The sequence below is a fragment of the Centruroides vittatus genome, unplaced genomic scaffold, assembly GCF_030686945.1.
Source record: "Centruroides vittatus isolate TY-2023 unplaced genomic scaffold, ASM3068694v2 contig_377, whole genome shotgun sequence".
Taxonomy (NCBI): Eukaryota; Metazoa; Arthropoda; class Arachnida; order Scorpiones; family Buthidae; genus Centruroides; species Centruroides vittatus.
In genome coordinates, this window is record NW_027122198.1 from 1,248,713 (window position 1) to 1,261,089 (window position 12,377).

Below are 12,377 nucleotides of genomic sequence, written 5' to 3' on the forward strand. Positions count from 1 at the left end.
CGGCAAAAAGCCGAACGTCTGGCCACCCTACTTATATGAGCGATAATATTTTTAAATAACGGGCGATTTTGGGTATTCTAAAGACAATAAAAACCTGTCTACCTTTTACTTTTCTTTCAGAACCGGTGCTAACATATGCCTAACACAGCTCCCCCTAAAAAATGCCCGTTGTGGATCGTTCGCCCTGTTCGGATTTGATCCCATGGGGCTGCCACCTTGACCGCTCGGCCATCCGACCGTTTTTTAAATTTGGAAAGCCGCAATTAGAAGCTCTAAGAAGTTGGTACGCCGGCATATTCACAGACGCACGCGGGGCTATGCATAACTTTTGTGCGGGTGTATGCCGATGCCTTAAGTTTTGCAACGATCGGAATTTTAGTGAATACCACCTCTTCCCTTCGCTCAACCGGTGATAAAAAAGACGAAAGATAAATGAAATTTAAAAGAGGTTTTCGACGCTTTGCGAGTACCGCATCGCAGCTATATTTGTAGTGATATTTTACCGCCGTTTCTATCTGGGAAAAACGACTGGCTATTTATTTCGCACCGTAAGTGGCTGTCGAAAGTTACGCGAAATAGCCTTTAGAATCAAATGACAAAAAGGATGGAAAACAGTGCAAACCGTAACTGCAGGCTTGTTAAATTCAGCACTGCGGATCACTGCTGCTGCTTTCACTGAGAAAGCACTGCAATGGTTGCTGAAGATCTTTTAACAACACACACGGATCAGCGCTGCAGTTCCAAAATGGCCGTATCGTACAGCTGTTAGAATATTTTGCGAATTGCTTGATTCGAAACATTTTAAAAGTAATTCATTTTTGCGATAGGCTTTGGCACTTTTGTAGGGCTTTGTTTGGGAGGTAAAATTAATGGTTTAAATTTAACATATGCAGCTTCTTTCTGCAACATAGATAATAAACCATTTTAAATATATAAGTTTTGTCAAATCGTTTATTTTAATAATGAGTATTTTAAAAGAAAAACAGTTCAAACAGAATATCGATTCACGGTGATCAAAACTTTGCAATTTTACTGTCACATCAAGTAAGAATTCAACTTCTTACATTTTCACCGTGGAAACAGCCATCTTGTTGCAGCGCGAAAAGCAACTGAAACGAGCGCTGCACATTTAACCTGGAACCAGTGAGACCGCGGCGAGGATTGCTGCGCCCAATACGTGAAGTAAACGAGTTTAGTAACGCTGTGGACGGCATTGCTTAGCAGCGTTTAGCTTAACAACTACCTGATTTTTGTATAATGTATTTACATCCCGCAGCACGCGCGGAATAACGGGTTTAAAATCTGAAATTAATTTAATTTTCGTTTTCTCTAATTTTTGATGGCCGGCAACAATCGAAAATGGAAAAACTATCTTTTCGACGGTTTTTCTAGAAAATCGAATAAAAATTATCAGACGCCTTTCACTTATATTGCGTTTATCAGAAAAGAGAGAAAAACATTTTTTTTCCGTAAAGGTTGGAGCCAGTACGTTTTTTTTAAATTTTGTTTTATTAATAACTGGACTAAATACATTAGAAATAGTTGGCTAATTATCATTTATAGCAGCCACGAACATGGAAGAGAATTACAAAAGTGTCAAAGAGTGACATCTGTCGGCTGCCATCGAGATTTCGTTGGGTTACCCACAGTTCCTGGCTTTGAAAAGGCGTGTTCTAGGTAAAGATGGCTACGGATTTCGAAGAACTGATTTCGGACCAAGAGAAAGTAAGTCTTCCGTCCAGTCTCGTCCAACCGTGGCTTTTCTTTCTGTTTTTCTTACAGAAAATTTCACTAACTCGGGGAATTGACCCCGGTAGTGGGCGCGTTGAGTAACGCCCTGGGTTAAAACCCCTGGCATTACGTCGACTTGTCATTTGGCTCTCTCCGGAAGGAGACGTCGCAATGTAAAATTCTCTCCTATTTTATTCCAAGTTGATCTATAAAAGTAATTTGACGACGAATTAATTACGTTTCGGGCTTTGCGTAAACACAGTGGCTACGATGTATGCGGGGTTTAATAGTTAAAAAGTAAAATAAAACCCAAAATGTCGCAGTTTGTTTAATAAAAGGAATTGCCTGTGGTAATATCTATTTTCGATAGTGCCAACCGTCCTCCGCCAGTTTTACAAAATGACTGATTAATCGCAATGTTGATAACTGCGATAAACGAATTTTTCCATCTTTAGTTATTTAAGTTGCATTTGTCAATTCTTCGGACCTTGTACAAAATTTCGACTTTATGGAAATTCCGTAATACTGCCTAAGTTCAAAATACATTTAATTCCGCGGTATGTTTAATTGCGTTGGTTCTATCCAATACTTTTCTTGGTTAAATTGTAGTTGAATTAAACTTTTTCGTATATACCAAAATTTAAGGGATAAAAATATGGTACTTCGGCTTGTTTACTATTTTGTCAGCTATTTTGATTCCAAACTTCGAAAAAGAGTGGAAGCCTGATTATTTTTCCCACGTTGCGAGTGGCTGACGAATTTTATTGGCTGCATGCTGTCGCCGAAAACTTCCGTGTTACGCATTCACGCTTGAGTATTACGTATTCGAATGATTTAAAGATTTCAAATCCTGGAAATCAAAATGTTCCGATGCTATGAATTGCTATACCTGTACTGTATTTCTAGAATGTTATAGTTTTTGTTCGTGTGTGTATGCATGTATATATACGGTGACTCGAGAAAGTCTGTCTACGGCAGTTAACAAGTTGTTGAATGTCCTTTGAGATGCAAAGATGACATGTTTTGGAATGTCCTTTATATTATTGTAATTATCTATAGCAATGATTCCCAAAGTGGTTGTCTCCGAACTGCAAGGGGTCCATGTCGGCGAAAACAAAAATTGGAGGTGCATTATATGTAAATGAGGGTCTGCGAGAATGGATCCCATTTAAGCGGGTTGTTGTTGAAATTTTGGCTTTTCATAAAGTGAATAATTCACATAACAGATAATACCTATGTACTTACACAATACTTTCTTATAATAGACATATAAATTACCTATGAAGTAAAAATTTTTTAAACAAATGTTTATGAAACATGATGAAGATTTGGAGCTAGATTTAGGGAACTTTGACTCTGTGCTTTAATTGTGGGAAAATTCGAGATTGACGATGGGATCGTTCTCTATCGACGGTCAAACCGACAACTTAATTGATTTGAATTTTAATTAATGCTAATTGTTAGAACATTCTCTTGCATTCAATCAACCAATCTAACCTTTTTGAGACAGTTTTAAAGTTTTTGGATGTTAAAAATCCAATTTTAAAAGAAAATTTAATTAAATGGAAACCAGACATTGCTTATTTAACAGATTTATTCACTAAATTTAATGATGTTAACTTGTAGTTACAAGGTGACAGTCTAAATTTGATAAAAACAAAGTCCATCATTTCAGCTTTTCTTGTCAAAATTAAACTAATGAAGCAAAATATTGGACGGTGTGAATTTTCCCAGTTTCCCAATTTGTCACAGACAAACTGCCAGGATGATAATGTTTCAACCTACATTTAATATTTAAATATGCTTCACATAGACTTTGAAACTAGGTTTGATGATGATTTGACTATTGAAATACCACAATGGATTATCGATCCAACTGGTGTCATTGAAGAAATGGATGTTGTATTACAGGAAGAACTGATCGGAATAAGCACTAACGAAGAACTTAAGGTACAGTTCAGAAAGGAATGTTGGCAATTTTGGCTTCAGAGAGACATATCTATTACTTATCCTGCATTATGGACTATTGTGAGAAAGTTTTTGATAGCTTTTCCATCTAAATACCTCATGGAAAAGGGGTTTTGGTGCATTGCCAATCTTACAAAAGGAAGAAACAAATTAGAGATCACCGATCGAGGAGATTTAAGGTTAAACCTAACTAAATTGAAGCCAAATATTGAAAATTTGCTATTAAAGCATCAGGCTCATCCCTCCCATTAAAAGTATTTATTTTTTCGTGTAGTTATTTTATGTTATAATTTTACTAGATTTGCATTTTATGTTGTCTTAATTAATAAATGTATAAAACTTAATGTGCTTGTTTTTTTTTTAACTTTTTCACTCTACAGTTAAACCTATCAAAGTGACTAGCACTGTGTCAGCTGTCAAAAACACATTTGAAGTTGATGAATTTGTAACAATTCAATATTAGAAAGAGGGGGTTCTACCTAAAATAGAAAAAATTGGCAAGTGGTCTATGTGAGAAAAAAGTTTGGGGACCTCTGGTCTATAGGTATGCTGTGTCTAATAATAACTGACTGCTGTCTGTCGGCATTAGACTGTTTTATCGTCCACGCTGGCACTTTTGACATTTTTATCCGTGTTGTCTTTGGGCAAAGAAGGTGACTTTACAATGTTAAAATTTAAAAAAAAAAAGGGATGTTAAATATTCAAAAAGGAATTTGAATTTTACTTTTTAATTAAATTTAAACCGACGTAAGCACGAGAACTACGTGTGCATTGAGATAACTTTGTATGAAAAACAATAAAATTGCATAAAATAATAATGTAAACGTTTGACAAAAACAATAACATTTACATTATTATTTTCGTCAGTAAATTTAGAATTACAGCAAATCGGTAGTACCCCGATAACATAAATGTTAACCGCCTGAATGTTTAAAATGTCCAAATTCTTGGAAGATCCCACGTAGATTTATTGCTCGGTTCTATTCTTTTGATAAATAACACCACCTAGATAAAGTAACTTTTTGTTGACGCGTTGCATTAGTCGTGAAGTCTCCTTTCGTTTAGGTGCACTGTCTTCTTCGCCATGCTCCTAGAAAGTTCTGTAGTACACTTGTTATGGATATTGTTCTGGTGTTCAGTAAGACTGATTTGTAATTTGGCCCCGATTTAAAAGTATTTGCATCATAATCCGGTTGTTTTAATGTAACTGAATAAACTTCCGATTTATCTGGTACAGAAAATATATGTCGTTGCAGAGGAACCCGTGCGAGGTTATTTGCAATTTAATCAGAAGAATAAGCCTGTATTTCTCAAAAATTTGGTGATGTGTAATGAAATGGGCTCTAGGTATGGAATGAAAGGAGTTATAAATGTAATCTTCTCATTTTGTGCAATCGATGCTACAGACTGGAAAAGCAACCTACCTACCCGGTTATTCATGTTTAAATTTTACATGTGTATATTCTACTTTGTGGGTTGCTGTTGCTATAATGTGTAACTCATGTATTAAGTAGTGAGAGGATGAAGTAGATAAGCTCTTTGAATTAGTGCAGCAATGGCATTGTTGTTATACACTGGTGGTTGAAAGGATGTTGTGGGTATTATGTAAGGATATAAACTAAATTTATGATGCATATCATAGCTAATGCCTGTGGGAGTTCTATAAATTAGTAAATCCAGAAAACTAATCTTGTTGTCTTTTTCACTTTCTATAGTAAAATTAATAGGAGAGTGTAATGATGACAAAAGCTGTACAAACTGTGATAATTTCAGTTGTTCCATCCCGTGCTAAAAGAACATCTATGCACCCAATGTATAAGAGCTGGTAACAGAAAGAGCTGAGAAAATATTAAACTTGACGTTTCTCGTAATTACCTCCGCTAAAACTGCCGATAGTAGAGAACCCACTGGTACGTCTTGTTTCTGAAAGTAAATTTGACTATTAAAGTAAAAGTAATTATGCTCTGTTGTTAATAATAGTGCATTATGTATTTCTAATACTTGTTGTTGTGCAAATTGTTTTTTCAGCAACAAGGTATTAGCTAGCATTACTGCTTCAAAGTAGATAGACACACATAACATCGATTTTGTAGAACCGAAACATATCATATAGCGACATGCATAGCATTTTGCTGATTGCTGCTTTTACTTCGGCCGCGTTTTTTTATGCAGCGAGAATGTAGCGTAAATGACGTCATGAGCAGCAACCGCTGCATGTCGCTGCATGGCATTTTACAAACGCTTGTCGCTGAAGCAAAATGGATGCCGTCCCTTGTTCGTTAATTTCAGTTTTAGAAAGTAATGTATTATTTAAAGAACTACAACAGAATAAAAAAAGGATGTATGAAAGTTTAATGATCGGCATCGCTGTTTCAAATGAAGGTAAAAAATCTAAGCGACAGAAGATACGAAATTACGTTGAAGAGGTCGTACCTTCATATTCTATGGATGACTTCAAATCTCATTTTAGACTCACAAAAAGTTCAACAGAAGTAAGTTTTTAACTTAAAATAAGCTAAATTTTCTATTAATTTCTAAAATTAACTGATAATGCGTTTATTTTTTATAGGAAATTATAAAATTAATAAATACAAAGAGAGAAATGAGAGTAAAAAAAGGACGACCTCTTATTTCTTCTACAAAGGAAGTACTATTAAGTATTTGGACTCTTGCTAATCAAGAATCATTTAGAGGTATTGGAGACAGATTTGGTGTCAATAAAGGTCACGCACACACAATCTTTATAGACTTCTGTCAAAAAATGTGTCGCATGATTGGCAAGTTTATCAGGTGGCCAAATGATAACCTGGAAAGAACAGTTCATAAGTTTGAAGAACTCCGTACTGTTTCATTGCCTGGAGTAATTGGGTGTGTCGATGGAACACACATATATATAAAAGCTCCAAAGGAAGACAGCCAGAGTTACTACAACAGGAAAGGAAGGCACTCTATCCTGTTGCAAATAATTTGTGATTCGGAAATGCGAATTATTGATGCATTTGTTGGTTGGCCTGGTAGTGCCAATGATTCTCGGGTTTGGCAGCAGAGCCCTATTTATAATAAATTTTTAAACGAATCTTCAAGGTATTTAGGAGATAAGTATTATTTACTTGGAGATTCAGCGTATCCATTAGATACATTTTTAATCGTACCATATAAAGATTATGGTAATCTTACTGTGAAACAGAAAAATTTTAATAGAAAGCACAGTTCCATCAGAGTTGTGGTAGAACAAACCATAGGTCTACTAAAAGGGCGATTTCGTCGACTAAAATATCTGGACATGGAAAACATTTCATCGATGTCAAAAGTCGTAATGACATCATGTATATTGCACAATTTGTGCATTAATCAAGGTGATGTTGACTGTATAGAGGATATATTTGTTGATGATAATAATGAACCTGCAGAAGACCCAATTTCGAGGAATCGTACAGCTGCGGAAGTAAAACGTAATCAATTAGCAGATCTATTGATGCAGAATTGAAATGTTTATTAAAAATATAATTTACAATTGTCTTGTTGTTAAATTAATAAATGTAGAGAATAGTTTTATACAATCTGTTGTCAGTGTTCTTAATAAGATGTTTATCACAAATTCACTCATCTATCAATTGAAGGGCTCCCTGTAGAAACATCACAACCAACAAATGTCTTTTTACCAAAAAGCTAAAAATTGTTTCATGCTTTTTCTACATTCATATTTTAAAATTTGCTTATTTACACTTGTTGACTAAGATTATTTAAATTCAAAAGTAGGGAAAACTCAATTACTTTTATTGAACATATTTTTCCTTATTTTGGTCTAAAAACAAGTATATCCTTATTGAATTAAATTTTTGCAGAAGTATATAATGCATTTGTAGTTTTACACAGAGGCCATTAAAGACAATAAATTGGGCTAAGATTCAAAATACTCGCTCAACATTACTGTCATTCTGATGATCAAAGGAAGAAAATACAAAACGAGGCATTTTCTAAGGCTTAATTAAGCCTTAGAAGTTACTGGTTTAAAGTTAAAACACACAGAGCCATTCAGAGCTTGTATGGAGTCTGAGAATAGAGTTCCTCTTGCCATTTTTGAATAAATTAAACACAATGCTTCTTTATTAATAAAAAGCAGTTTTAAAGATTTATTTTCTGTTAATAAAAATGGCATTAACTTTGTAAGGGCCCCTAACTTTTCTCCTGACCCAAGGAAAAATTGCATTTCCTATTGAGTCCTGTACAAAAAGAAAGGAATCAACAATGAAGCTTTCTGTAATAGAAAGTTTGATTCCTTTTTTTTTAAAGAATAATATGTAAGTCTCAGAAGAGTAATATACAATTCAACACACAAGAACCTTATTATATCCCAGTAACAACAAATTTTAATTAAAATGTTTTTGTCCATAATCATCGTTGTCTTCAGGCTTTTGACCAGTACAATTCGAATACGGAACGTGTCAAACATTTAAAATTATTTTCAAATTCTGAAGCATTTAAACGTTAGATAATTTTTAAGTGTACATGTTACAATAGTGATAAAAATATCCTTACTAATATACAAAACTGATGGTAATTCTATCATACAAAAAAAACAGTAATTCTTCTTTCAGCTGTGTACTTCAAATTAAAAGTAACAAACCCATTTGGAAACTACAGTGAAAACTAATTTACTGTAAGCTATGAAGGATGTGCAAACACACAGATATTTACAAATTTTTAGTTACTGTATTTTAAAATTTACTTTTTTTAAAATATAAGTTGTACATTAATTTCTAGTTTACTGAAATATACTTTCCTTTTATGTTTTATGATTTTTAAATTAATCTCACTGACAAAACTGTGAAAGACAAAAATTTAATAGTTTATTTCTTACTATATTCAAAAAATATTTTTATTTCAATAATTATTATGTAAAATTCAAGTAAAATGACAAAAGTTGTTGACTGGATAACATTTAATATATTTCTCACATTATCTTTCAGAGATAATTAAAGTGTAACTATGGTAGACTTACAAGTTAGATAATTAAATTGGGAGGAGATAAATCTAAATTCAAAATTCAGGTAATTCTATCATACAAAAAACAAGGGTGTAAGAGAATATAAACCTAAAATATCCTAAAAATTTGTTTTTAGTCAGGATATGATGGGATTAGGGAATAGATGAGAAATTAGCAAAAGAACTAGAATTACATTTAATCCTGCCTATGGAAAGTTGAAATGATTATAATTGAGTCTGATATATAAAACCAGTTTTTAATTAAAATTTAAGACACAAGCACATTTGATTATAAACATTTATTTAAATTTACTTTTTTTCTTTGTTTTTTTGAACAATATTTAAAATATTTTTTAAAATGTTTAATTTCTCCACTTCAATTTCTTCTAATTTCTTCCAGCGTTGTTCATCCGCTGCCTCTTGTTTTTTTATATATTCCTGAAACCATTTGGGAGGCTCATCTTTGGAAGAACATGTTCTTTTCCTTTTTTTGGTTGGTGGTGCCTGTTTGTTCTCCAGGCAATCGTCTGAAGTACAGGCATCACCAATTTCCTCAGCATCATTTTCCTTAGTTGCTGAGGATAATGATGATAATAAGGTATCAGGAGGAGGGTTTATATTTGCTTTTGAAGCGAGGAAAGTATCTAATTCCTCCTGAAATTCCCAAAAGGGAACTTGGCCACCTCCAGACCGTTTCATTTGATCCTTTCTCCTCCTGTATGTCAGCATTAGATTTCTCCACTTTCTGTCAGCCTCTATTGCCGTTACGTTAATACCTTCATTTTTTAGATTTTGGCTTATTCGGCCCCATAATTTTATTTTTTTACAACTTGGACTCTGAAACTGCAAGTCCATTTCTCTGCGAAACTCTATAAGTTTTTTTATAGAGGAAGCGGTCCATGTAGTTTCCTATAAAATATTACATTTTCATTAGCATGTTGATAACTATATAGATTCTTTAATTAAGTTTTCAGAAACTTACTTTAAAGACTATTCACAAAAATATTCAAACTTAAAGTATTTTATCATAAATATGTTAAATGTATAAATTAATAAAATGAAGGGTTTTATTTAAGGATAACAGATCATGTTTTCTTAGAAATAACTGCTTCATAATGTAAGCTATAATTTTTTAACTCATAAAATATAATACTTACAGAATCCAACTTGTTTACATTCTTCCCTGATTCAGTTTCATTATTCTGACAGGGTGCAGTTTCAGAGAGTGTTGAACCTGTGGTGGAAAATTTCAAATTTAGAGATTTCAGCAAATACATATATGAAAAAAATTTTATAGTTTATTTTTATATATTTACATCAGTATTACAGTTTTATCATAGTTGCCTCTAAGATGCTTTAAATGAATAATAAAACATGTCTCACCTGTGCCTTCAACATTATTAGATGAGAAGAATACTTCGCAGTACTTCTCTCGAAACGTCTCATCTGAAAAATATATAGCATATTTTTAAAATTAAACATCTTAAATGTGTACAATGTGATTATCACTTATTTGGTATTATCTTTCCTTAGCTGAAATTAAAAACTGATTCTATATTTCCATTTAATCATATCAGTATAACCTAATTCAAAGTAAACAATACCAATAACGGATTAAATTTAAATTTATTATTTCAAGAATGTATATAAAGATATTTACCTGTACTTAATTTTTTCATCGTATTTTCGTCTACGGAAACGTTTATTTGTTTTTCTCCGGAGCACAATACGACGTTAAACATTTTCGATGTGGAGGCATCCATTTTGCTTTATACGTGTAGCGGACGTAAAAGCTGCTTTATCTTCGCTGCAGCGACTCCTTGCAGCAATCATTTAAAAACGGTTCGCTACATTGCAGCGCTGCATTTACAAACGGGTTTCAGAGTGTTCGCTGTAAAGCGCTTCTCGAGCGCTGCATAAAAAAACGCGGCCTTCAATAGCTGAAGAAACTACCAGTTCTGATGGTGGAATTAGGGGTTTAAAGAACTTTGATAGTGTTCTTTCTAAAAATGAATTCTTGTTTACCAAAGGCCTAATGGCCCCCTGGTTTGTGTACTTTTGTTTGAAAGAAAAGCCTTAGTCATGCGGCATTGGAAGGTGGGTCAAGGGGACTAGTAAGCATCGACAATAAACAGGGTTGTGAAATGGTTTTTCTTGTTTTTTTGATACAGCAGGCATTGGATATGAAGTTAATAAAATCGATCCAGACTGCGACAGAAATTGATTTGCTTGGGCTGAAAAATCATCATTTTTGCATTATGTAAAAATGGAGAGAGGATTTAAGGTTACTGATTACAGATAAAGAAATTGCTTTTCTACTAATTTTTTTATTTTTATATGTGGAAATTTCTGTGCTATTTTTTGTTGCATTTACATTTGGGTTTATTTTAACTATGTAACTTTTTGTTATTGAGACATGGATATTTTTGGTCTTCCTGATCTAGATTTTGAGAGTAGATTGCCTGTTGCTCTAAAGTTACCTTTTGAATGGTGGAATGGGCTTTTCCAATAAGATTTCTTATCTCATGAAGTGTTTTTCTTTCATTATGAAGTTTAATTATTAATTGAAGCACCTGTCCAGTCTTCAATGTATCAATATTTTTCTACATAACATTGTAATTTTAACAAGAACTAAAAAGAATTACATAACTGACTTAATTTATAATGCATAATAGCTAGAAATAGATAAATTTGAACTTTCATAAGTATTTTATGTTGAGTTTGAAAAAGAACCTACTTGTATACAGACTTTTTGGCATGCATTTAGTAAGCAGATTTGTTTTATGCTTATTGTGTTTATATACAATGCTCATTGTTTGGAAAAAGTTTATATATTCATAATGACTATATTAAGCAATTTATTAAAAATGGAAGTTAACAAAACGTCTTGGATATTTTTAAAAATCATTAACTACTGTATGCAGACCTTTTGAGTCACTGTATTGTGTTCAATGCTGTTTCCTAACTTTACATTTTTGAGTTGAATTCAAAAGACTTTAACTCTTTGTAATGCAAGAATCATTGTCAAAATATTTTATTGTTAAAAAATATGTCTTTTTTATATAGAAATAAAAACAAATCTTTTTTTGCTGAGAAATAAAGTATTACTAGCTGAAGTACCTGGCTCTACTTGGGAAAATGATATATATTAAATAAAGGTATAAAAATGTATAAGTACATATTTTTTCTGCATAATCTTTGAAAAATATTTAAAATCAGATCGTGCCAGTGAAGATTTAAATACAGTAGAGCGTCGATAAGTGGAACCAATTGGGGACTGGGGTCCTTCCAGTTAATGATTTGTTCCAGTTTCCGACTTTGTACGAAAAAATACATTAACCTGTTCGATGTTCAAATTTTTCTCCGTTGCGTATCGTTTCCTGTTGAATTTTTCTCCGTTGCGTGTCGCTTTGTGTTGAATTTTTGTCGATTTTAAGCCTAACGAAAATTTTTATAATAATCATCGAGGCTATCGTATCGTTAAAAATTATTTCTGCATTTTGTACAAACAAAATAAATATATTAAAGAATATAAAAAACATGAAAATTATACTTTAGAAGTAAATTTAGTATCAAAAACATTCGATTCAGCACGACACAGTCCGACTGAAAATCGTTCCACTTTCCGGCCATTCCACTTACCGACGTTCCACTTATCGACGCTCTACTGTAGCTCCATTTTTACTTGAAAG

The 12,377-nt window shown here is 32.9% G+C and overlaps 1 protein-coding gene across 1 annotated transcript in view; it reads left to right on the forward strand.

Annotated features, from left to right (window-relative positions):
- Window positions 1–1,601: 1,601 nt before the first annotated feature.
- cpa (F-actin-capping protein subunit alpha) overlaps window positions 1,602–12,377 on the forward strand; it is a 70,059-nt gene continuing 59,283 nt past the window's right edge. The window contains exon 1 of the mRNA XM_067270767.1: window positions 1,602–1,725. Coding sequence (XP_067126868.1) covers window positions 1,684–1,725 — 42 coding nt within the window. The 5' untranslated portion in view covers window positions 1,602–1,683. The remainder of the gene's footprint in view (window positions 1,726–12,377) is intronic.